This window comes from Hetaerina americana, unplaced genomic scaffold (assembly GCF_022747635.1).
Source record: "Hetaerina americana unplaced genomic scaffold, ioHetAmer1.1.p SCAF_7, whole genome shotgun sequence".
In the NCBI taxonomy this organism is placed as follows: Eukaryota; Metazoa; Arthropoda; class Insecta; order Odonata; family Calopterygidae; genus Hetaerina; species Hetaerina americana.
Window position 1 is genome coordinate 41,548,182 of NW_027287316.1, and position 27,394 is coordinate 41,575,575.

The window sequence follows — 27,394 nt, forward strand, 5'->3', positions numbered from 1 at the left end:
TACTTGATTGTGAATGAAAGATGCCTCAAGAACCTGAAAGAAAATGCAAATCCTCCAATGTCCGGCAACTCTCATAACCTTGTAGAGTGTTTAATGCTTATTGATAATGAATTTGATTCTTTTAAACCCTCTTTTTCATCCTTTTTTGCAGCAGATATCTACTCAGTCACTCCAGATGCTGATTTGCCCATCACATCTGATCGACCATCCTGTGATCCTGAGCTAAAGCTATCCTCCTCCACGGGCTACAAGCAACAGAGGTACCTGCACTTTGTGAGGGATGCAGTTTACTCAATCGCTGTAGCCTTACACAATATGTTTGTGGACCGATGTGGGACCGACTACTTTGGACTCTGCGATGAAATGAGGCATATCGAGGGAGAAGAACTTCGCGAATATATCAGAAATGTTTCATTCAGTGGTAAGCTATATCTGAAAGGGGACAATAGACTGAGAGAATATTGCCAAAAATATTGTTTTAAATCTTTACATCTAGTTTTATCATTAGAAAATCAGAATGTGAGAGTTCTAACAATGCCACATACTCGTATATGGAAACAATTGAAATAATAAGTGCAACAAATCAATTCAACAAATTCATTTGCCACATCTGACTATCAGTAGCCATCTGTCTTATGTGAAGAGGACATCCAGAAATAATTAAATGGGCATCAAGTGCCAAATACAATTGAGGTAAAAATAGCAGCAGAAAATGCTATAAATATTTCTATTGCTGCTTTGTTAAAAACGTCACATTTCAAAATGCACTCACCCATTCCTCTCTTCTTCTTTTATGAAATATTCTTGGTACAATAGGCCTTTTTGCTCACATAATTATCAGGGAGAGGTTTCAGAATTCTCACATACTTGCTGTTTTCTTATGGAATATCATTTAGCTAATAACATCCTAGCAATATTCTGACAACCCTTACTAATGTGTGGGTTATTTATGAATTCACTCATGATTGACTTGTGAGAAAAAAGTTATTATATACAAAAGATGTGTACATGGCTGCATTACTTCTCCACATGTTTATGGAGACTGCCTGTTCCACTTTTACTCTGTGCTTTCTTGACAAATTGAAATCGTTGCACCTACCCTCATATTATTCAACTGTGGAAATTTAGGAGCATAAATTTTGTCAAATTTAAACAAATAAATTTACCATCTGAAAGTTTGATGAAACAATGTGGAAATAAAATTAGAGTTAGCTTCTCTATTTGTTCATATGCTAATAAAAAAAAGGGTTTAAGCTGTAGATATGTCACACAAGTTCACCTACTCACTCAGTGTATCTTGATGTCACTAACCCAGCTGAGGAATGATGACTTACTCTTTGTTTTTGTATATACTTCGTTTTTTATACCACTTGGCTTGAGTGTTACGATTGTATAGTTCTAACTTCACTACACATTAACAAGTATTTCTGCAGATGAAGAAATTGTTGCTTTTATAACATAACCTTCAAATATTACGGACAAATGATTCTCATAGGGACCAAAAGCAATGAACATGCATAATTCCTAGATGATAAGCGAAAAGTGCTCTTTATGTCCTAGGGATAAATAATTAATTAGCTAAGAAGTGGAAAACAAGGGTACTTAAATGGTGGTTCTCATACAAAAAGGATTAATCTTTCAATTTTCTCTTTGGACTTGCTTTTTCTCATTTATTCTCATCTTACTCCCAGCTCTTTCTTCATTGTGTTCTTTTCCATTGAAGGGTACATAAGCAATGTGCATAACCCTGGATGGGATATAGAGTAGAAAACGAATTTATTTTTGCCGGTGTGCTTTAACAGTATTAGAAAGAAATAAATCAAAATGAAAAGGTTTAGATATTTTTTGTATCAAAAGAGTTTGGCGTGCACACAAGACCAGAATCATACCTTCTTGATGCCTAAAAGTAATTTAAATAATACATTTGAGACATATAGTGATGCTTGAAATATGTACATTTGTAAATATGTTTTTATTGACTACCTGCACTGTCTGTCAAATGATGTTTACCAAAGAAACAGTAACTTCAGTTGCCAATTACAATGGTACATCTGTTGTCATTTCAAAAATGCTCAATGCAATAACCACTACTCACACCTATCTACCATGGATCATTTTCCAGACCATTATGTCTTTTTCTTCACGACTGAAAAAACCTTTTTCAATTTCCAGTCATTTTAAAATTCTATTTTTGATTTCAGGGTTATTTTCTTTTGAGTGTAGTTGCAAAAATTGTATGTTAAAATTATTGGACTGAAATCATTTTTGCAATAAGATCTTCCATTACATTCTTTGTCTCCCTCATTTCATTTCTTCTCTTATTTTCCTTACCTCCCCTTCTCTTCCAAATACCTCTACGTATATTTCAAAGGGGGAGATGCTAGTGCTTCTAACCTATAATGATGGGTGGCCCAGACCTTATTTCCATTTGAAATCACATCCATATTTCATCTCATATCATCTGAAACATTAGATTTTGTGAACTGCATACTCTGCATAATTTTTCTCAGAAGTTAAACTGAAAAATACTTTGATGACTTTCCTCCATGAGAGTTAAGCTTTATTAGTCATGAAAATTTCCAATCATAAATGAGATGTGTATGCCAAAAGAAAAAGAGGGGCATTATTGAGGTATCAAAACTTTTTATTTTATAATTTTCACAGTAAAATTAAACATATTTTGTAAAAGATGAAGCATGCTCTAAAAAGTTCCATTTGTTAATCAATTTTTTACTATTAATCCACAGATGTAGATGGTAAGCTGTTCAAGTTTAAAGATGGAAGAGATGGCCCACCACGTTATTCAATCCTTAACTTCCAGAGGGATCATGATGACATATATCACTGGAAACCTGTTGGAAATTACTCAAGTTAGCATTGAAAATTTAATTTTTCACTACAGTATGTTCATCTATCAGAAAACTCAGCTGTCAATATTTGAATCTATATATGTTTAACCATCTAATATATTATTAATACTAGTTTTCATCTTTTTATAGTTGAAAATGGATCACATGTGATTAGCATTGATCATGAAGCAATTAGATTTCGACCAAATGATGCTGATTTACCAGAGGCTACATGTGGCAAGCCATGTGCTTCAAATCAGATTAAAATACGAGATGTGAGTATTGCCAACTTTTTTCTTCTCCAAATTCCAAGTTCATCCATAAAATATTACATATGTAGATCTGTTCTAATGTAATAACTTACTTATAATGGGTTTTTCATCTCCAGTGTTGACTCTAACCAAGGAAATACAGCAGGGGGCTACCCTAAAAAAACAGTAATTAGCAACCTTTTTGGCATACAATATGTACATCTACTTCATTTTCTAATATTTATCAATTATTTGTTTTGTTGGGATAATTCCACATTTCAGCCTGAGAAAAGGGGCAGAGGATTCATTTGTTGACAGGATGGAAAACACTTAGCTCCCTTATTACAAATTTCATTCAGAGATTCATTATATTCTACTTTTTGTATGTAGGTTTTGGATGGTCCTTTTGGTATTTATATCCAACATATTATGTTTATTTCCTTTTTTTTTTGAACAACATGATTTCTTCTTCAGTTCTTCATACCTTCTACTTCATGCCTCTTCCTCCCTCTACCTTGCTTACCCAAGATTTTTCCTTCCTTAGCAGTCTTTCATATACCATTACCTCCCAATATCTCCTTCATTCATCATTTCTTCCCTGTTTGGATTTCACTTATCAATTTCCTCTCTTCTTCCACCATTCTTAAAGCTTATCATTTGTCTTCCTCTATCCAACATACAATCCTACAATCAACAATTGCAAAAAGTTGAAATTTTTACTATTTTATTCCTCCTGGTCTGCCATGAACCTAAGAAATCTTTGCAGATTTATCAAAGACTTTGGAGGGGGTTTGTGTTGGTTAACCATACCTAACACAGCCAGATAGACAGTAGCCCTGTAGTATGCTAGTGCATGTAAAGTAAAAGGGATTAATAATGGTCATCATGCACTTGTGTTGAAGTTCTCAAGCTTTCTCATTCTAGGCGGGGATGTACTTGATTTTCAATAACAGCCTTTCCCAGCCATTGGCCTCCAGGCACATCAATGCGAACAATAAGAGAATACAAGAGTGATTTTCATTCTGTTCAAATGGCTGGTTTTTAATTATTGACCTGATTATTCTACTCATTCACTCGCATATGCTCCACATTCAGAAATAAGACCTCAGAGGTAAACATGATATTCATGAGATGGTTAAGGAGAATGACAACAGACATTTTTACTAGCATTCACCAGGTGGCAGAAAAGATACATGTAGTTCTAGTAAATCTTTTGTTATTTTTGTGCATGACTGATTTGATACCACCTGAAGGTAAGAATTGTTAATATGATACGAGTTATATCTCATGTATGCCAAAATTAAGTCATATATACTCAAAGCAGACAAAAGCCACCTTGTGACTGTATGTGCAAGTAGATCTCCCACAATTGCAGCTAGATAGGAAGTGACCCAATGACTCCAGCATTAGTACATTTTACGTCACTGGCCATTGTATTTTCCCAAAGTTTTAGGCAGTCCAGTGCAACAACATTCATTATACTATTATGGTATGAGAGGGCAAAACCTTCATTTTCAAACTCTGAACCTGCAGATGTTTATCACTTAATTGATATCTATCAATTAAAACATTAAAATATCCTACCAGCCTTTCTCTCTTAAAATATATGCAAGAGGTCGACTTATTATAATACTTTTATTACTTTGACCTATTCAGTTTCATAATGTTTCCACACCTACACAAGTGACTGGTTAATTTAAAAATAAAGTAACTTTTTAATAATGAAAATTGACTATCATATTAAATAACAATAATTGATTCTCTTTTATGGAGACCTCTACCAAATTTTCATGTACTGATGCAATTTGTATTCACTGTAGAAGAGTTAATATTAAATACAGATGGCATTGATGACTAAGCAACACTGCATTATGCATATTAGCAGCATATTACTGAAAGCTTTTGAGATATTTTTCCTGATAATACAGCTTCAAGTAATAGTTTTATTTCTCCGAAAGATAGCAAGGTAGAGATGTCAAAGCATTAATTTCATGGACTCTATTTAAATAATGCTGATTAGGCAATGCAGCTGCTCCAAAAACCTAATCAGTAAACACTGTTTCACTGAAATATGTCATATGAAAATTTTCTCATTAAAATAAGTCTTCTTTCATTTGCCTGTCATATTATATTATATTCATTCACTTCATATTGCTAGCGAGAGGATATGTGCTGTTGGCGTTGTCGCACGTGCACCTTCTACCAGTTCAGGAAAGATGAATTTCACTGTGATGATTGCCCAAAAGGTCAACTACCCTCACCTGACTACTCTACTTGTGAAGACATCCCCGAAAAGGTCATTGACTATAAGGACCCATGGGCCCTTGGTGCTATGGCCATTGCCTTATTTGGTGAGTTATTTTTATTTTGTGTGACAAATCAATGACTTGGTTAGCAGTAGTATCATTAAATGAATGAAATTGATGTCAATACTTGGATGCTGTCTATCAGATGCCAATATTATTATTTCCTGGCCTGGAATGTTGTTGATTCATGCCACTGATTGAAACCAAGGAGTTTTTCAAATGCTCTTCCAGGTTCTCAGTAAATCATTTAATGATCAGTTTTATTTTAAACCTAAATTGTTTAATTTTTGCACAGACAGCAAACTTTCTTTGGTGCATTATGGAGTTTTGCAGATGATCTTACATAAGGGCTGCTATATATAGCAGCATACTGATTATCATAATTGTTACTTCATAATATCTGTGTGCTATATTCATATCCTGAAGGCTATACAAATTGCATAATACATTACTCATTTGAATTACTAGTTGGTAGTATATGATGAAGCCCTTTGCATGCCATATGTCAAACAATAGCTCATGTTCATAATAATCCACAATGCACATGAATTTACTATGACAAATGCCTGTTTTTTAATATTGAATGTTTCAGTGTCTTGCACCAAAAGATATGAAGCTCCTCTACAGTTTGGCGAAATAAATATCATTAATTGAAAACTACGCATTACTTGTCTTAAAAATATTCCCATTTATATTGTAAATAGATAACCTTATCATCCTTGAGTATAATTAAGAATGACCTTTAAAAATACTAGGTACAAAATAACTTTATTAAATGGTAATTGTTGTTTTATCAAACCTGATTCAGTGTTAACTGACTCATTTTTAAAGATCTAGTTGAAGTGATCTGAAATGTGTTCCATATTGGTGGGGCACTTGACATAACTCTTTGAATGTGTATTTGAATCTTATTCCCTCTCCTTGTCAGGTGTTATACTGACGATAGGTGTAGGACTGGTCTTCTGGTACTATGGTGACACACCCGTTATCAAAGCATCAGGAAGAGAGCTGTCCTCACTCCTCCTCCTGGGCACTCTGTCTTCATTTCTCGTCACCTTTGTGCTCGTGGGCTCATACCCAACACCCTATTCTTGCGGACTCTCTCGCTTCTCTCTGGGTTTCTGTCACTCCCTCTGCTACGCAGCAATCCTAACAAAGACCAACCGCATTTCCAGGATATTCAACCATAGCCACAGTGCTCCGCACAAAACAAAGTAAGCTGCATTGCATTTAATAATTATATCTTGAACCATGTCTTCCATGTCAAAAGTACAAAAAATTAATTTGCTGCTAGTTTTTTCTGTAAAAATGTAATCTGAATGTAATGTGATAGTAATGTCAGTCACATCCAATTGCTAAATGAAAGAATGATGCCTAAGCTGATTTTTGATAATTGAAAAACGTGTGCCTTATTTGAACAAATAAAGGGGTACTAATGTCTGACTTATTGATATTAGAGAACATCATCTTGTATCATGTCTCTGTCAGCTTAACCCTTTTTGCTGGTCCATGTTTATTTTTAATTCAGGAGCCTTACCTATGGAATTTAAATTCACCTTACACATTAGGTATACAGCAAACTGCCAATGGAGTTCACTGGGGTAGGTCATACGTGTAATGCGACCCATGTGGATAGGTTAAGAGATGCCTGCTAACAATAATGTGTATGGAATAAGTAGTTTCTTGGGCATCAATAAATTATGGCTAACAGTTACCTTATCCCACTCCTCTCTACCTAAATTACCAACTTCCCCTTTAGGTCTCAATTAGAAATTCTCTTAATTATCGATTTTGCCTGTTAGTAAATTTAATAAAATCTATCAGTTTAATGGGAAAATACTTTTTTATGGAAACATAAAACTCCTATTCAATGCCACAATAGAGAGTAGAATAACTTTTCCACTAGAAGAATTAGGATCAGAATAAAATTATGAACCTCCAAGTTTACCATCCTAACCTACCACTAATGAAAACTAGGTAATTGCTAGTAAAAATGTCCTAATACAGAAGGCAATGGGTGATAGTTTTGGAATTTAAACATTTTATGTGAAATTTCCTCTGCAATGAATTTTTATTAGTTATGACATTATAGGTATTAACTAGCATATTTACTGACATAAATTTATGGCCTGTGATACAGATTTTTATCATTCTTCTTTACTCATGTTTTCATGCTTATATTCTTCACTTAAGGTATACAAGCCCACAGTCACAACTAGTCATCACTAGTCTACTTACTTCAGTGGAAATTGTTGTCAATGCAAGCTGGCTTATTGCAAGTCCTCCAGCTATTACCCATGTTTTCCCTGATAGAGAGACTCGCCTGCGGGTTTGCTTAGGACTTGCAGATCACTCCTATATTGTGAGTATTGATTTTTGTCAGTCTAATACTGAAAATCTGATTTGTACTTTTAGGGGTGGATAACTCTTCAGCATTTCTTGTAAATAATTTTATCTGAATATAAAGCTAGGAAACTATTTTAATGTACATGTTCTACTAATCTTAAAACTGTTTAATCCATATATTTCCCCAATTGTGAGCCAGACAGTGATAAAAATCACTTCTAAATTGTTTCTTTGTTTAATTGGCATATTTAAATTAATACTGAGATATATTGGGTATATTAGTGCCTCACACAAAAGCCTGTCTTTTTTCTCATCTGTTATAATGGCCATCAGTCATAATGAAAGCTTCACCGGCCTTCCACCATTATTACTTTTTGCAAATAAAGTAGGTATTCAAAGAAAGTTTATAATGGAAATGCCATTAAGTGGTAAGTAAAGGATATTATGAACCATGTATTCTAAACTGTATTTGTATGAACTTTTTATTGTTTGTCCTACATAATTCCATTCTTGTGCTTTGTATTTGCCTTCATGCCATCTGAAAAACCAATTCTATTTTTTCATCAACCCTGCTTACCCAGCATTCTCCCTTTCATCGTGGCCATAAACAACCCATTACTCTCAATATTCCCTCCTCCCACCTTTTTGCCTTCTTTTGGTTTTAACTATCAACTTTCTCTCTTCTCTCAACATATTTAAAATTCCATAATTGGTCTTCCTCTCTGTCCAATTTACCCACTTTCTCAATTCTTCTCCATGCCAACTTTTCAAAAGCTTAGGTAGGTACTAATTATTAAAATTGTATTATTAAAGATTCAAACTTTTGGAATGCCAATCACATAACACAAACAGTTTCAATTATACAAGTTGACCATTACGGTATCTATAATTGGCACTTTCCATTTTTATTTACGTTCATTCATCACTGTGCCATTTGTACAGATGACAAATGGTAAGTTTCGTTTCTGTAAGAAATGTATATAGTCTTTTGGTATTTCATTCAAAAGAAAAAAACCAAGATGTAATGTTTTGAAGTCACCAATCGTAGCTATTCTAATATAGCAAGCTACAGGCTTTTTATTTTATTTTAAAGCATTGTTCACATACAGCAGTAGCGCCATTTTACAGTGAAAAATATAGCAAACATGAAAGAGGACAAAAGACAATAACAGCATAACAATGACAACGAGAACCAAGCATGGACCAGGGAAAATTTTAATTTACTGAAAGGTGGGATAAAGCTTGGGTGGTGAAGTTGTTGCATGATAAGTTAAAGAGGTCAACAGTATGAGGGAGTGAATTTAGAAGGGTGGAGAGGCGAAATAACAGTGAGCGCTTGGTGAGAGATATTCTAGGAATAGGCAGATGGAGTAGGGAGTGGGTGCGGGTGGATCGGGTTGGTTGGTATAACTAGCTACTGTAGCTAATGATGTGGAATTTTGGCCAGGTACAGAGGAGCCATACTGTATGCTTCTGCATTCTGGGCATGCACTGCAAATATGTTTTGTTTTTAATATATATATCTTTTTATATGTATTTTTATTGATAAAATTTATCTTTATTTTCAGGTGGGACTTGCATATCCATTGTTTCTAGTTCTTCTGTGTGTGGTCTATGCCGCCCGTACACGAAAATGCCCGGGTGGATTCAATGAGGCACGTTATGTGGCCTTCACTTCATACACTGCCATCATTGTTTGGCTGGCATTTGTTCCTCTTTATCTTGCATCTACTTCACAATCTATTAGAGTTGTCACTCTAGCAATTTCACTGTCTCTTAGGTAAGTGTTCCACAATGAAGACTAATTGATACCAATACAATTCCGGCAGTCCTTGTTATTTGTCTATTATGGAACGTCATAAATTAGTGTTGTCTCTGGTAATTTAAAAATAAAATATGGAAACATACTGCATGAATTTGATCTACATCCATACTAATAAGGGAAGAAGACATTACAATAGTCAGAGTTTACAATGCTTCGGCAGTAGTTGACCCTCAACTCAGAATAAAATATGAATTGTCATTTCTACCCTAGTAATGTTTGTGCTTTATCTCATCATTAAGGTAAAATTTTAATTCTGTTAAGGTATTTCTTTTTGATATTTCTAGTGGTCTAGTGCAACTAGGGTGCCTGTTCTTTCCAAAGATGTATATAGTTCTCTTTAAACCAGAGAAAAACACTAAAGAAATAGTAATGGCTCAGCACAGGAGCTCTTCTTATGCTCCATCACCTTCAATTTCTAATCCAATGATCATGGAAGGTAAGCATTTCTCAGAGAACCTAAAATATTTTCAGTCCATATCATGTTAGTGCTACAATATTTTATTATTCATTTCAATATTTCTTTTACAGGCAGTGGGGATAGCTGTTCCTATATTAAACCTCCACCTCAAGAGATAGTGAAGATGAATCACTTGGAAGCTCAAAAATTCTCAACCTCTTTACCCAAGATTTGTAAGTATGTATTATCTTAATGTAGGAAAGATCTGATTAAAATTTATTCCAATTTGATAGGTTTTCAACATGGGAGGTCACTGTTGACTGCCCTTTAGATCAGTATGAAACTAATTGACTTTAATTTTATGCACCTCTGCACAATGAAGTAATTGGAAAAGGATGTAACCTCCTTCTGATATGTTTCCAATAGGCCTAACAATTGCTATCCATTGACATGTTATGCAGTATTTGGCAGGGAATTGAGATAGGGCTGACCATTGTTGCCCATGCTTTTCAAAGTATAAGCCGAGGAAATGCTAAAGGATGCATGGAAAGAGCTGGAGGTGGGTGAGGAATTTATAAAATCAGTTAGCTTTGGTTCTATTCAGCTAAAGTGTTACAATCATTACTGAGCCAACAACCAAATCAGTGTGATAGATTTAGGATGACAATCAATGCATTTAGGTCATAGGTTATGAGGTCTCAATAAATAGAAAGTCTTAGTCAAACCTTAAGCTAGGAGGTGTTACCAAGGTTTTATTGTTGCCTAGCGTTTCATTTTGTATCTAGTTAGGCTAGGCTCAAAAGTGCGGTGGTTACCAGCAGAACCTACCTTAACTGGTAGGTTACCACAAATAGTAATTGCTATTCATGAAATTCGACTAGTTTCATGTCCTAAAGGGTAGAAAGGAGATGTCTTGGCAAAAATAAATGATCAGGAAAGTTTTTGAGAGCCCTTTTAAGTGATTGGTTATATCACCACAAGCTTCCACCACAGTAGATGATGTTGCATTGCTATGACTAAATTTTTGCAAATGCAATACTGCAGAAAAGAGCTTCAAAACTCCAGTGCATGGATCCCTGGGGCCTCCTTGGCTGAATGTTACTGTTTTGAGAAATATCCTCTGAGCGACTCTGCCTAAGATCTGAATTCAACCTTCTTCTGTACATTCCTTCTGTTTGGACTTTCTTACTTTATATTCCTGCCACTTGATTTTGGCTGTTGCTGCTGTTATTAATTTCTCAACTTCTCAAAGCAACATGGAGCTGTACGAACCCTTGTGAATTTTGGACAGTGAGTGCATACAAAATGAATTTTTCTCTTCTCCCTCAATTTACAGCTAACTTGTGACTGCTTACAGACTTGTGAACTTGTACATTTGTAAAAGAAAGTATGTGGAATTGAAGTACAAATGAATATGGCGTAGGGTGCCAGATTGTGTCTTGTTGGATGAACCTTGGAAATGTAGCTATGATCAGTTTGTGTCCAGTCAAAACCAAGCTAAAACAGTAGACTGCCAGTAATAAAAATCACTCATTTTTATTTTTACTGGAAGGTTATTGCCCAATGAGTAAGTCCTCTGGACTCTTAAATAATATAATGCACAAAATTGTATTCAAATGAAAATTCATTCTTTTTAGGGAGGCTGAAGTCTGGCATCCATACAGTTGTGCCACCAAAAACTCCTGTTGATGAAAAGGTGATTTCAAATCCTTCAGCTAATGAGCTGTCATTGCCCATACCAAACCACATCAATCATCATCTGAGCCTACAGCACCATAAACATGTCAACCAAGATGGACAAAATAGAACAATGTAAATGAGCCACTTATGTTGGAGCAGACCTTTCAGTCAATTCAAAGAGGTCTTGATTTTAAAAATCCAAGAATGCATAATCCATTCATAATTATCATTCCTTGACAGAGTAGCAAAAACATATCCAGAGCTATTTTAGCTTGATGTGAAGTTGCTATTGTGATTGTGCAATTATATCATTCATTCATATAGATAACCACCACCATCATCATCTTAAAAAGAAGTCATTGTTATGTAGTATGAACTCTTCTTCTACAAGTTGCTTCAATGGTTGTGTCCTGCACAATACAAGCCCTGACCAAATAATTTTGTTGTGAAATTTTAAAAGATGTATCAGTATTGACAAGCTGCCCAAAACATATGTTGCTGATTATTTATTATCAGGAATTTATTTTACATACAAAAAGTAATTTTTTGGATATCTAAGTATTATTGAAAATTCAAATTTTAATACATTTGTAAACCCTGACAGAAAGTATTATTAATCTCTGTGTAATTCTATGTTGGTTATTTTTTTTAGAAAAATGGAATTATACTTAGGGAGGAGAAAAATAAATAATTGTGATTCGTTCATATTTTATTAAGAGTGTATATATGTATTTATTTCCAATTTGATTTTTAGGATCAAAATTATACTCTTTATTGTTTGTACATAGGTTTATGTTGTTGACTATTTTGTGTAAAATATATTGTAAATTTTGTAATAAAATGACAAATGATTCAATTTTATTTACTGCTATTTTAATCGACTGTCTATCACCACTGTGACCAAAAAAATGTCGATTTCTTCTTTGTTAGATGGTATCCATTGGGGAAGAAGCTAACTTGTTCAACAGTTTGTCAAGGCAAGCTGATTGTATGTCTGTGTGTTCTTCACTCAAATATTTCTCCATAGTAATTGCTATCAAAAAGGGGATTTTGTTCTTCTTTGCAATAATACTTTATATATGTCAAAATAATCTTCTCCATGAATCTGGGAAAACCCTGAGCTATTTCCTACTACAGCCTCATGTCACTCTCTCTGCCTATTTTTAATTAACCTTCAGTTTTAAATACCCATTTTAATTCTAATAAATTTGTACCTCTGGGCCTTTCAACTATTTCCCATGTTCTATTCCCCTTAGGTTGTTCCACTTACAATTCTTGCAGTCGAATTTTTCAATTTGGCTCTGTTAATGCCTCATTGATACTCCTTGGTTCCCCCTCTTCATTTAAGCATCCAAGCAAGTTGTGATGGTCTCAGTTAATCATATTGCTGTTTCTCCAGGACCTGTTACTGCTATTCTTGATCATCTGCTCCCCACTGTACCCTTTTGTCTTTTATTTCTTCATTGATGACATGGTTGTATTCCTTCCTCGCTGGTATGACATGATTTTCTTATTCACATTCCACATATAGTGCCACCTACTTCATTGTTACAGACCTTTATGCTGGCTTCCCCTTCATGTTTGTAAGAAAGTAGTCTTCCTCGTGTCCAAGCTCCAAAATCAATCTCCATTGACTGCCTCTGGGTAGCCTAAGAATATGCATCTACCAGCTGAAGAATGGATTAGAGAAATAAATTAGGGTGTCAAAACTCAAATTCACCAATCAGTTCTCTACTCAGAAGCAATCTGATGATGACCAATAAGAAACCAACAAAGGGTATCTAAACAATATTACTTCACGGGCAAGTTGTTGATAAATGACACTTAAAAAAATAAATGTACGAAGCCAAAGGAAGAAAGAAATGAGACATTTATTTGTAGATGAGAACCTAGGCTCACATCCTAGGAATTGAGAATTTTCTGTGTATATGCCTACCTGTGCGCTTTAAACTATCTAATATCAACAGGAAGAAAATATCCTGAATTAATTTTCACCGAAAATTGTCCCCACTTCAGTGAACAATTAATAATTTTCAACAACCCATACCAAGGATTACCTATAGTCTATAAGACTACTAAATCATATATTTGTATTTAGCCGAAGGCGGAGATCACTAGCTTATTGCCCATGTATGATCCTTCTTGATAAGGAATTCAATTTGGTCTGCTGAGCTTTAGCTGATATCTCACTGAGTTCATATTACAGCAATACAACGTTTTAACAGTGGTAAATTGATTTTCGAGGAATATGGCCCACTTTAACCTCAGAGTTTGAGTCTAGGTTAGTATAAATAGGACTTTTTTAACTGTTCATTGATTGCAGCTCTGATTCCAATTTATTTATTCATTATTGATTAGATATTTTTTCATGAAATACACACCTACAGATTTAGTAGGGTAAACTTTAAGAAGGTGTTTGGCCTTAGGCCACAACTATCTGCCTGCTGTCAGTGAGGTTAGATTTAGAATGTAAAACAAACATTCTGGGATATTTAATAAAATATATGTTTTTGTAGACCTTCATATTGCATTGGATATATGTCATAAATCTCCATCGCCCACTAGTTATAATGAACTATGGATTTACAATTTTTTCTCGAGAGTAAGAATACTCTAAGCCATTTACTTTTGGGCTAAAATAATTCAGTGATATTTAGATATTAATCAATCAATTTTACTCATAATAGTTCTCATTTTCCTGACCATCCATCTTTTGAGTTTAATTTCCCTCTACTAAAATAGTCATTATAAAATCCGTTAGATGGAGGCAATGTATGTATACCTTTAAATTCATAAATTACACGGTTTCTTATTAACGTTTAGCATTAAATTAATTTATTGCATGCCAATCTTCGTAATTATTATCTCACTTCAAACGCTAACAATATCAGCACAAACATTCCAATGATTCCAATCATTCAATTCCACGAGATGCGTTACGCAACTATTTTTCTCCATAGTGAAAATTCGGCTGCCCGCTACGACGATGATTTTACAGATTGGTGGTATAGGCAGTGTTTGTCTTCGTAGTGCTATACGGCAGTTCTCATTGTTTTCGCCCGTTTACTGTGAAAGTAAAATGAAGCTATCCAGCATTGAGAACAATCTTATTAAGAATGTTGAAAATGGAAATGTAAGTAATGTATCCTCAAATTTTAAAAGTAATTTAAAATAAGAACAGGAAAACTCTACTCGATTTGGATGTCATGCACGATTCGTATGGATGTCAAATTGACCATTTTTCGTACAGTAAACGATGGAGATGGAAAATCTGTTTTTCCCATATTTTATTGCGCGTTGTTCTTCGTATGTAATTTTATATTGTTATGTGTACCACAATGAAGCATTGACGGAAAACATTTTTACCATGTCATGCGTATGAGCCTGCAGTAATAATCCGCGCATACAACTCATCTTCGAGGATTCTCCAGTTTTTATTTATAGCCATGTTTTTCCTTTATTTTTAATCCGCCAGAACTTGCTCTTATTTGGCGCTATAGATGAAAGAACCCTTAAAATTTACATCAATTTTTTTAGCTGGTGCCTATGAATTCCCTGTGGAAGGACCATACATGCGTTATAATATTCTTTCGAAGATGGGGATGAGTGTTGTGTCGGCTGTGGGCTAAAGACGTTAGCGAAATTTACCCACAGCTAAAGGAAAATGACGTTCGACTTGTTGGCATTGGAGTTGAAGAGTTGGGGATCGAAGAGTTTGTCAAGGAAAAGTTTTTTGCTGGAGGTAATGAAATTTGTTTTTGAATTGGGTAGCTGTTACCGGATGAAATATTTTTCTTTCATGTTTTTGTTTTTTTTACGCTAAACTGAATGCATCCTTTTCCAGAATTGTTTATTGATACCGACAAGAAGTCATACGCTGCCCTGGGCTTTAAAAGATTCAGCCTCTTCAGTGTTTTAAAAGCTATTTTCAGCTGGGAGGTTAAAGAGGCAGCAGCAAGAGTAAGTTTTTGTTGACTTATGGTTTTTTAACTTTATTGTATTTAATGTTATTATGCCGTCTTATTGTTTTTCAATACCTAGGGGAAGAAAATGAACTTGGGAGGCGACATGAAAGGCGATGGCCTGCAGAATGGTGGTGCTTTAGTGGTGACAGCTGGAGGAAAAGAAATTCTATACAGCTTTAAGCAAGATAGATTGGCAGAACATGTTCCAAACGAAACTTTTCTCAAGGTGAGGAATGAGTTGAATTGCACAGTTAGTTTTCAGCCTCGCAGATTAATCGACCTGTTAAATATTTAATCGGTTTTCGTTAGTGATTTGATTTCTCCAAAAGTAGCCACTTAAGTTTTTGTTCATGAATATTACTTCGATTCGACGTGTCGTAGTGAAATGAGGTTCAACGAAGGTGACAATCAGATTGTCATTTCCCTGAAAGTAATCATATAATGAAAGTCGTTCTCTTAGAAGTTCTGCTTGTTTAACTCTGCAAATTAAATAAACAAAACAAGTAATTTACAGCAAATGGGCAGTGCTTTGAAGGAACCTTCGCCTTCCTTATAGGTGTGGATTCTTGAAGTCTGGAATCAGTGGGCCCTTAGGTAGCCAAAATAAATTCAATTTGACTTTTCATAGAATTTCCAATGGGCTGAGCCACCAGAGTTAGTGCAGTGCTCTTGTTGAAACCCATTTAATTGTGGTTAGCTGCCTGTTATGTTTTATATTCTTAGTTATTATGTTAATGTTGAAAGATTTCAAATTCCACCAAAATTTTGGCAGCATTCTCATTCATTACCAAGTAGTTGTACTTTTAATATCTGCTAAAAATTTTAAGAAGTCAGAATTTTAGCACGAGTAGAAAATGCTGTTACTGCTATTTTCTGCAAAAAGGGCATTATTTTCAGTATTACAAAAGATGATATCCCATGGTGGACACTGGTACAAATTTTAATCTTCTTTCAAGACTCGTCCGCTGATTAAAATTTTTTAGGATGTCCTTGCCTTGGAACTGAGAAAACCCCATTTGATTGCTCACAGGATAAATTAGCTGAAAGCTGAGGAAACTCAGAAAACCATTAGGACACTTTTATTTGTCCTTCCATTACTCTTGGGCAATTTGTTTCAGTTCTAAGTCTATCTATTACTCTATTAGCTTCTCGAAGGGACTCATAGATTCTCTCTTGTTTTCTGCATTTCTGATTTTTGTTTAAAATTTCAGATTAATCGTAAGGTTGAGATAGATTTGTTGAGATTGAGACGAGTGTAGTCTGGTTGCCAATTGCCTCCAGGTTAACCTCAATGTATTTGTCTTTTACCTCCTCATCACCATTTCTTATTTGCTCTAGCAGTGGATAAGTTTCCTTTTCACATCATTATTCTTGATGGAATCTCATTGTCATGTGCCTATTGAGATTGTAAAGTGAATTCCTGTCTCTGTTTTACTTCTCAGTATTATCATGGACCAAGTCAGCCAAATGTTGAGATGCCCATTATTTGAAATTGAGTTAACAGGCTTTTAAAATCAGTCTTGGTTAGTCTTTCTGTCAGGGTATTTGTGTACTAGGATTGTTGCATTAAATAAATTTCTACATTCATATCCAGTGGCCCGGCAATGAATTCTGTATGATTTTTTGAGTAACTTTGAATAGTCGCCGTACAATTTGTTTTTAACATAAATTTTATGCATCAGCAGGCTTCATATGCTAATATTTCTGCTGTGAAGCATTGAAAATGAGCAATGTAATTGTTTGACTATTGCTCGTACTACCACCTGCCTACCACATCTCCTTATACCAGGAAAAAAGATTCTTTTCCTTCAGTATGATTCGCATTTGATGTATTTTTAAAAATTATTTGCCGCGAAAAATAGGTTAATTTTGCGCTAGCAGGGTGCCAGCATCTTTTTACCCAAACAACTTTTAACTTAGCATTTGACTGAGTTTGTGAAAAACTAGAAAAAATCAATATTAATTTGTTGATAACGTATGAAGTCATACTTCTTTAGGTCTATCTAAATTATTTCGAGTCCATTTAACAGAAAGAAATAGATTTAACAGAAATTTTCATTCAGAGTCCTTGAGCTAAGGGGATTAGTAGGTTCAAGCCATATATTATTATAAATAGGTTGCAAAATTAGTTAAAATACCCCAAAATGAGTACATGCATACCATAATTCGCTCTGCTTATGCTACTGAAATGTTGCCTCATTTCATAGTAATGTCCATCCTACATTTCTTTTCCTGAAAAATATTATACCTTCATGCAGTACGTGTATAGTCTCTGGATAATAATAAATAATTATTCCTATTGTATATAGGTCCTTGGCTTGCCAGTCACCTCCACTGGGTCAAATGAAGCTTCTGGCAGTAATGCACCAGTATGCAATGATGACGTATGCACACTTCCACCCAAGAAGCCTTAATCTAACAAGGCATCTACAAACGTGTTGGCATTTTTTTCACCTCAACTCTTGCTACAATTTCATCTTTATATAAAGTTATAAATTCTTATACATGTAATCAAATGTACAAGACTATTTAAATAATGTTTATGGGACTGTGGTCATTCATCTGATGATACTTTTGATTGTAATCCAGTGCCAATCAGTTCCTTATTCCAGCTTATGATGTTGTGAAGTGAAATTCCTCGAGAAACCTTTGTAACTGATGCTCTCTGGAAAGGAAATTGTAAGCCTGATTTACTTTTGAAGGGATCACATAGTTTTTTTATCTGTTTGAAATAAATGTTACACAATTAAATCTTTTTTTAATTCATAGTAATCGAATTAGATGGTTCTTGGTTGAAAATGTGGTGATATTCAGCTCCATGAAATAAGTTTTACTGGAAGTTTGCTTCGTAGTTTTATGGAATTCATTTGATTGCTAGTTTTGTATTCTTTTTGAGTTGACCTGGTCAGGGATAGTCTTGAGTACTGTGTATAGTGAGGAACTCTATTGCATAGCTTTCACTGCTGGTGAACTTAGGTTCATGTGTATGGTGTGCTATGGGCAAAGGTGGCTTCTTATTTGTGATAATATTGAGTCATTTTTGTCCCATCTTGAATGATAGGTCCTTCTGTTTTGACTGAAGTCTCTTCATGTTGTTCTTTGTTTATTAAAGGTTCCCAAGGTTTTTTTGGTTCGTGGCTTCCCTTAAAAATTGGAGTTTTTGGTGCTACGTAGAATTTCTTTTTGTATCTGACATAATCATTCTGTTTTCCTTTTATCAGAAGTGCAAGCACTTTTCTCATTGCTCTTAACTGAAACTAAATTCAAAAATCTTAACGACTCTTATTTTGATGTTCATATTATCCTCTTAGTTTGTGGCACATGAAAGTTACAGTTTTCAAATTCACTTAGATAAGGCTCTGGCCCCTTCTGAAGTGGATTAGAATAATTGTAGGAAGCATCCCACCCATTTACCTGGTGGCCTTTCATAAAATCTTGCGATTGAAATGGCAAAAACTTTTGTTAATGAGCTAAAAATTGGAGTGGGTCTTGCTGACCCAAATTTATTAGGTTCATTTCTCATATTGAGCATAAGGTCTAAACTCTAGAGATTGTCCTTGGAAGACTTGATGGCAAGGAGGGGAGCTTTCTAGATACCAGGAACGCAGCCACTAGGGATGTACAGAGAAGCCAAAACAAAATTATTTATTTCTTAAAGCTCTGTGGATATTGGAAAGGTTGTACATGTGTTAACACACAGTTTTGAAATTATAATTGCACTTTTGTCTTTGCTTTTTGGAGATTTTAATGTGGAATTACTCATTTTTCCATTCTTAAAGTCGGCCGTGTATTTGCCTGTTAAAAGCGGAAATATCCTAATTACTTGTAAGTACCGAGAGACCTCGATTTTACTAAGACAGCATGGCCGATTCTCAGGAAGAAAGGTACATGTAGACAGAGATAATTTCGTGGATATTGGGAATGCTATTGGAAGAATTTACTTGCAAAGCGCTGATACTACTGTATGTTATCATTGGACTGTGTGAAAATTTATCCAGGGAGTTTTACCCTTCCAACATGAACTATTGCCCACGAAATGGGCAAATTACATAGCACAGCCGCAGCTCTGATTCAATCTCATACTTGTGGAGCCGTTATCTCTTGTCTGTACCGGAGACACACGGGGAAATATCTGGCGTTTAAAGTATTGTAATATAAGAATTTTCTTAACGTATGATAGTAATATAGTCGGAGTGTGCGATCATTTACTGATGACAATAGTAAACAAAATTGAGATTTCGCGTCGCGAGATAAACGCTATCTCATCTGGTTCTTGAGCAAATCTTTGGCATTCGTAGTGGCCAAATAGTGACTTGATACTTCTTGGCCGCGATAAGCTTTCACCATTTTGTTCTCCTATTTGATGGTCTCATGTTCCTTGGCTGTGTTAATCATTCAAGTTTCTATTACATTGTTTATCCTAATGGTGGAGCAACTGTCAACACAATTTATTTTCATCGTTGCAAAAGGGTCGCAAAATTGGGGAAGGGGGACCTTTTAAAGGAAAATCTTGTCCTATCATCGTGTTCCAGTACAAAATGATCAATTTACACGTCTTCACTTCGTCAAATTTTCCCCCATCGCCTTTCGCTTATGCTGCATGCATCCTTAGCGTGATCAACCGAACGGTATAGCAGAGGCAAAGTTACAAAGTCAGTTGAGAAATTTCTCTCGTATTTACTCCAAAATCACTGGATTGTAATCTCCCCGGATCAGGACAAGTGCTTACCTTCAATGACTTGGTTTCCGTGTTGGGAATTCGGTTTGCAATATAGATTTCGATCAAATGCGTCGCAACTTCGAAAGTTGCATAATTTTTTTTTGCGTTTAAGGCTTTTAGCTGTTCCTTTTATCATGATAGTGAGACAGAAATATCTTGCTGAACCAAGAATGTAAAGAATTGTTTAAGGTGAGGAAGTATCAATAGCAGTTGGTTAAGACTTTTACTTATGGCGAGTAGATTATCAACCGCAGTCTTAAAGTTAATTGTAGATAGATTCATTTGGTATTAACATATTTCGGATATTCAAGGATATTGGTTGACGAATGAAAACTAGATAATTTAAGACGTTCTCAAATGCTATAGAATTCCGCTTTCCACCCAATCCATCACCCGTCCTTAAAAGAGTCTGGGCATCCTATGGGAATCGCTTAGCTTGGTCCATTCCGGGGTTTTTAAAGCGGCTAATACCTCTTCTGTATCACTGGATGGTGGTCTATGGGACCTTTTGCGGGTAGTACGTGACGCCTGCAAGGAAGGTTGGCAACGCGCTGGCCTGCTAATTGAAAGGCCACGAGTACCTCTCATCCTCGCCTCGGGCAATGAGAAATAGCGTTCCGCGTGACCACTAGTTGAATTTGCGCAAGACTAAGATGATATTAATGTCCTAATTGATGAAGAATACGTCGCAGGTAATACGTTAAATTGAATGCGGAATCTCAACGATAAATAATGTATTTTCTTACCCTCAGTGAAATACGAACGGCGAAATGGTTGGCTTAATGGGTGAAGGGAAACAGAAGGTAAGTGGAATTGGAGATTGGCTTTTGACGTCGAAGAGAATTAAGTGTGAGATCAGGTAGATCGACTTAGATGCTTAGCCATACGTATTGTCTGAGTCCATCGAAAACCTAACTTAACTACGTATTAATTGCAGTAAATCACGTATCGTAGGCCAGGGCACAAGTGACAAAGAGATGTGCTTGTAATTGATGTGAACAGTTTTGTTTAAATAACAAGGAAAATGATTTTGCCAAATGAAGATAGTTTTTTAAGCTGTGGGTGAAAGAGCATTGATTCCATTGATGATCAACTTTGAAATAGTTTTTAGAGTTAATGTAACTTATTGGTTGCTCTTGCTGACAATGACAAACCATCCTTGTTACGCATGTGCCGAATAATAATTCTATTTGTATTTGTCCTTGCGCTCATACTTCTATTAAGGATAAGTAAAGATATTTGTACATGTGCATACTTCATCATTATAGCTGTAATGGCAACTCCTTTCATTACAGAACTCATTTACGGAGTTTCATTTTTCGTTAAAGTTGTAACTTCTTCCTAAATGAAGAGATATCTCAGGTAATTTCAATATTCAGGTTGCCTTTCGTTCGAACAGGTTGCATATAAAAGTTGTTACATTTTCTTTTGCAAGTGACCGTGAGCCTCTGCGTTCCTTAATCCAGCAGTATGAGAGTTAATTAAAATTGCACGTTCCCTATGCAAGTTCACTTTGCGATGTTGCCATGGTATCATTAAGTTAGTTCCATCGGTGAACAAAGACATTTCAACGAACTCGCATGATCAGGGTGGTAGCTCGAACGGTGGAAGTCTAATTATGAATTGTTTATTTTCTTCAAAATGTGGGGAAAAGAGCCGTCATTTTTTAAAAACTTGGGAATGCCCATGTTCTCATGAAAAATATGTTCCTTGTAGTTTGCGTGATCAGTTTTTGTTTACCTTAGGGCTTATTGGCCCCGTCAAAGTCGTAAACCGTAGTTAAGGACCAACTTCAGTGACGCCAGTGACACGTGAAGCGATGAGGGATGGATTCATGAAAAAAATGCGGAACCAGATTCCAATCACTCGGGAGAAAAGAACGGCATTTCATTTTGTAAAATCTGGACAGGGTCATAAATGGGAATTCACTGGAAATCGTGCAATCATTATTTGAATTGTTTAACATTTATAATGGCAATTAAAATCTAAGAAACGCTTAATTTTGATTCTTTGTGCCTGGTGTGGAAACACTCCCTGCCATACACCCTTAAAGGTGGTTTGCTGGGTACCATTTAAATGCAGATGATAAATGATTGACATCGAGATGATTGGAAATATAACTCCGCATGTTTTGAAGTATAAATGCAGGTAGAGAACCTATCTTTGCCCGGTAGATTACAGCTAACAATTTCTAAATATTCGATTGAGATTTATCTTTCACAACTTGTGTTACGACCCAGATTGCTCTGACTCGAGGGATTTTGAGTGAACAAAAATAAGCTTGGGAAAAGTTATGAATTTTCAATTAATTAGCAAGAAATTATAATGCATGAAAAGAGTTCTGTGGAAATGCGCCGAAAAGGTTAACGAGCGATGCTGTATTTCACTGCTGAGGTCTCATTTAAAATATGCTGCAAATTCGAGTAAGTGGGATCATCATGAAGTCAGTTTGATTGCCTCTTTAGATCCTTTGCATTGAAGAGATATTGTCGTACATAATGGAATCAAATGAGAAAGGTCAAGTGTAGAACCGGTAGATTTAATATTGATATTTTCCACGAACCATAAGAGGTCAGAATAATTGCATATGACGAAACAATATTTTACTATGTGGCGTATAGAATGGTCATTATTTCAACTAATCCTTATTTTATTGCTCTCCACGAGCAGCTCGTCTCGCATGCGCTGTTAAGCATTTGACTCCTAAATACCGTAGTGCCGGTGTTGAATTGATGACTGGGGCGTTAAGTGCGTTTAAGGAAAAACTTTTATATGTAGTCAATGAAGCTAGACGATAGGCGTCGATTGGAGGCTTATGAGATGTGGGTGTGGGTAGAAGGATGGAAAAGGTAAAATGCACGGTAAGGGAAACCAACGAAAAAAGCACTAGGCATGGTGGGAGAGGAGAGAGGATTGTTGGGATAGATCCAAAGGAGGTCGTGAAAAGGGATTCAGGGCATTTTTATTGGGAATGGGATGTTAAAGACGTTGCTAGAAGGGAGAATGTTCGACAACTTAAGTGTGGAGAGGAAAAGGATAGGCATGTTGGATGGAATATAGGGAGCTAGAAAGGGTACAGGTTTGAAGAACAGTGTATTGTGGTGTGTGGTGTCAGTTTGGGGCTGGTTAGGCGAAGCTAAAAACTGTAGGCTTGTTCATTCCGTGAACAAACAAAACCTACATTAATCGGTAGACAACCAAAGAAGAATTGTTGACGGACATTTTAGCTATTCTTAATTTTGACTTGGCCTGCCCTATGTGGAATCCATTCCCTACCGTACACCCTAGCGGTGGCGCATGGGACACCATTTAGATGCATAATAAATGATTAAATAATTTTATAACGAAGTCAAGTTTAAATTTTTAAACCGTTGGATATGCCGTGCATTTCAGTCGGGAAAATCATCTCAATGGGTCATAAAGTTAGTTGATGGGAGAGGTGGGCTCAAAGGTGAACCCATGGGAGGCGGGAATTCCTTCACCTACTTCCATGCATGATCGTGAATCTCACATGCCGTCTCATAATTTGGAACAAGCCTCCATGACTCCACTAAGATGTTGAAAGCTTCAGAATGAACTAAAAAGTGAACTACATTATTTTGGAAATGATCTTGAGAATTTATTTTAAAATTTTTATTTCGTTTTCCCCTTCGTATTTCTGCAGCTGTATGTATATACCAATTAATCTTTGATAATAATCCCGACAGGGTTCTTAAAATATTAGTGTCCTTCTATCCTTGCACTCGCCAATATCCATGCAGTCCCAAATTGTGAATAAATCGAAAAAAATCTTTGGGACATCAATCTTGATCTCATCTTGACGCCGTCGCTTTCTATTAAGATAGAAATGGCACTGCCTGAGCATAATTGAATTGAAAATTAGTTTTTATTGCGAATGGAAATGAGAGAGAGAGAGGATATCTCCATTTGTTTTGGTGCCCCTGACCCGCTACCCCACACCTCTGGGACACTTCACTCGATGAACGGACGAATGGATTCAAGTATGTTTGAGATGTCACGTGTGAGATATAAAATGTTCGAGAAGTGCGTAGCGAAATCAGCGCGGAGAATGATGGGAGGGCTTAAGCGGCGGACGAGAGCGCGAAGAAGGTAAGGCAGAAGGCTTTTCCGTTTCACCCGCCTCGCATTCCATCGGATGCTCATGCGTCAATAGCAACTTGCTTTGAAGGCCAACCGGCATTGCGTGCAGACACTCAGGAACTGTTATCCCTCACCCTTCAGTTCAAGTCTCTCTCTCCCCCCCCCTCTTGCCGCACTCAACAGTTCTGCCCTTGTTTATTTTAATCCTTCATGTGCTCTCCCTGTTCTCTCCGAGGAACCTAGTGCGTCACCACGTTTTGTCCGACTTAACGATTAAAACGTAGCATTAATTGGTGTATTCGCCCTCTTTTGATGGCGGTGGAGGCGACTTCTACGCACTCCCTTCCCTCATCCCATCGTACTGAAAGAAACGTTTAGGAGTTCGCCGGAAGCCGGAGTTTTTCTTTCGAGGGCTATTACACAATTTTTGTGTGAAATAATATATTTTCAACCAAGTTTCCATCCGCCGCAGTTTACCTGCGCTCATTATGTAAATCCATTTACTATTTCTGTGTGAATAATAGAATTTTATGTCGTGTTCACCATTTTCTATCCCTTTACTGGCCCATAATTGCACCTGGAGTCGAATCACCCTCTGTCAAAACACTTGAGGTGAGTTGCAGACAACTGTCTATGTAGATATAAAGGAATACTTGCAACGAATGTTAAGAAGCCAGGCGGTTGAAATGGTCGTTTTTATTTTACTTTCAAGTTCTCAGAGTGGAGCGAAATAATTTAATATTTTGGGATCCTCACCCATCCTCTTTAACCTGTTGTCTAATATTTTCCTCCTGACGGATTTTAATGCATGGTGGCCTCAGAATTATCATTCTCAAGAGCAAATGACATCCAGAAATGATACATTTTTCACTCTACTCTCGAGTGAATGTGTGTGTGTGTGTGTGTATATATATATATATATATATATATATATATATATATATATATATATATATATACCGAATATATATATATATATATATATATATACCGAATATATATATATATATATATATAGTACAATACACAGTAACACACAATATAGAAACACAAAAAAAGAAGAACACTCGCACGTTATTTCTTGATATTTCGACGGAAACAATCCGTCTTCCTCTGAAGATATAGAAGTAATGACTGCTGGAGTTGTTGAGGTGAGGGGTGCGAGAGAAAGGGAAGGGGGCCAGGAGAAGGGGAGAACGGGAGGCGAAGGAGGGGTGAGGGTGGGCTTCCACAAAGTAACAATTTTAGGCCACTCCCATCAGTGAACGACATTGAGGCCCGGATGCTGATAGGCCATACAGATGTAAATGAATGCCATTTCAAGTGTTTTTAATTGTATAGGGTTATCGGATGTGGGAAGGGAGGCCAGGACGGAAACATTGTAGCACAGGTTGAAAGGGGTATTATGATGGGAAGCATGTTTAGGGATGGGGAGACCCGCGGACGGGGAGGAGGGATTGCACGAGGCGCGGTGGTTATTAATCCTAATGTTAAGTGGTGTGGAACATTGGCCTATGTAAAATGACGGGCAGAGTTTACAGGTAAGAAGATAAACTACATTCTTGGAAGTGCAAGAGGAATAGGGGAAGGGCGGGAGAGAGTTAAATGGTGGGATGGAGTGGGGTGGAGTGGTGAAAATAGGGCAGGTTTTGCATCTTGCTCGATGACATGGACGACATGGCTCCGATACATTGACGACATCTTTCTACTATGGCCACACAGCATAGATTCCCTCAATTCCTTCATCTCCCAACTCAACGATTCCTCATCCCTGTCTTTCACCTCGACCATTTCATCCTCTCAGATTACCTTCCTCGATGTTAATATTACCCTCAGCAATAACAAATTCCTTACCTCTGTTCACACCAAACCCACTAATAAGCAGCAATACCTTCATTACAGCAGTTGTCACCCCTCCCATGCCAAGCGCTCCCTCCCTTACTCCCTCTCTATCCGCGGTCACCGCATTTGCAACCATCCCGAATCCCTTAAGAAATACCTCAACAACCTTCACCACTCCCTCCTCCAACGAGGATACCCTGATTCCCTCCTCCATAAAAAAATACTTAAACATTCCTACACCCCCAAGCCTGCCTCAACCACAGACTCCCAGCCTCTCTCAATCTGTACTACCTACTTCCCAGGCATTCAGTCTCTCAAATTCATCCTCAAAGACCTATTCCCCATCCTCAAAAATCACAACACTTCCTCCAACCTTCTTCCCAAATGCCCCTCTGTCACTTTCAAACGTCCCGCCAACCTAGCAAATATCCTCAAATCCACCAGGCCGCTCTCAAAATCCCCTCACACCCCCAGAGCCATACCCACTCCATGTCATCGAGCAAGATGCAAAACCTGCCCTATTTTCACCACTCCACCCCACTCCATCCCACCATTTAACTCTCTCCCGCCCTTCCCCTATTCCTCTTGCACTTCCAAGAATGTAGTTTATCTTCTTACCTGTAAACTCTGCCCGTCATTTTACATAGGCCAATGTTCCACACCACTTAACATTAGGATTAATAACCACCGCGCCTCGTGCAATCCCTCCTCCCCGTCCGCGGGTCTCCCCATCCCTAAACATGCTTCCCATCATAATACCCCTTTCAACCTGTGCTACAATGTTTCCGTCCTGGCCTCCCTTCCCACATCCGATAACCCTATACAATTAAAAACACTTGAAATGGCATTCATTTACATCTGTATGGCCTATCAGCATCCGGGCCTCAATGTCGTTCACTGATGGGAGTGGCCTAAAATTGTTACTTTGTGGAAGCCCACCCTCACCCCTCCTTCGCCTCCCGTTCTCCCCTTCTCCTGGCCCCCTTCCCTTTCTCTCGCACCCCTCACCTCAACAACTCCAGCAGTCATTACTTCTATATCTTCAGAGGAAGACGGATTGTTTCCGTCGAAATATCAAGAAATAACGTGTGAGTGTTCTTCTTTTTTTGTGT

The 27,394-nt window shown here is 36.7% G+C and overlaps 2 protein-coding genes across 2 annotated transcripts in view; both read left to right on the top strand.

Annotated features, from left to right (window-relative positions):
• Positions 1-12,194, top strand: part of LOC139696652 (metabotropic glutamate receptor 3-like) — a 29,670-nt gene extending 17,476 nt beyond the window's left edge. Inside the window, exons 9-18 of the mRNA XM_071595466.1 lie at positions 155-421; positions 2,748-2,870; positions 3,000-3,124; positions 5,259-5,451; positions 6,335-6,620; positions 7,600-7,768; positions 9,321-9,532; positions 9,862-10,013; positions 10,106-10,207; positions 11,612-12,194. Coding sequence (XP_071451567.1) covers positions 155-421; positions 2,748-2,870; positions 3,000-3,124; positions 5,259-5,451; positions 6,335-6,620; positions 7,600-7,768; positions 9,321-9,532; positions 9,862-10,013; positions 10,106-10,207; positions 11,612-11,790 — 1,808 coding nt within the window. The 3' untranslated portion in view covers positions 11,791-12,194. The remainder of the gene's footprint in view (positions 1-154; positions 422-2,747; positions 2,871-2,999; positions 3,125-5,258; positions 5,452-6,334; positions 6,621-7,599; positions 7,769-9,320; positions 9,533-9,861; positions 10,014-10,105; positions 10,208-11,611) is intronic.
• A 2,396-nt stretch (positions 12,195-14,590) lies between these two features.
• LOC139696279 (prostamide/prostaglandin F synthase-like) lies at positions 14,591-18,370 on the top strand. The gene is given in 5 exon segments (XM_071594976.1): positions 14,591-14,787; positions 15,192-15,396; positions 15,499-15,614; positions 15,696-15,845; positions 17,929-18,370. Coding segments are annotated over 5 exon segments (723 nt in total). The 5' UTR covers positions 14,591-14,640; the 3' UTR covers positions 18,034-18,370.
• Positions 18,371-27,394: the final 9,024 nt, after the last annotated feature.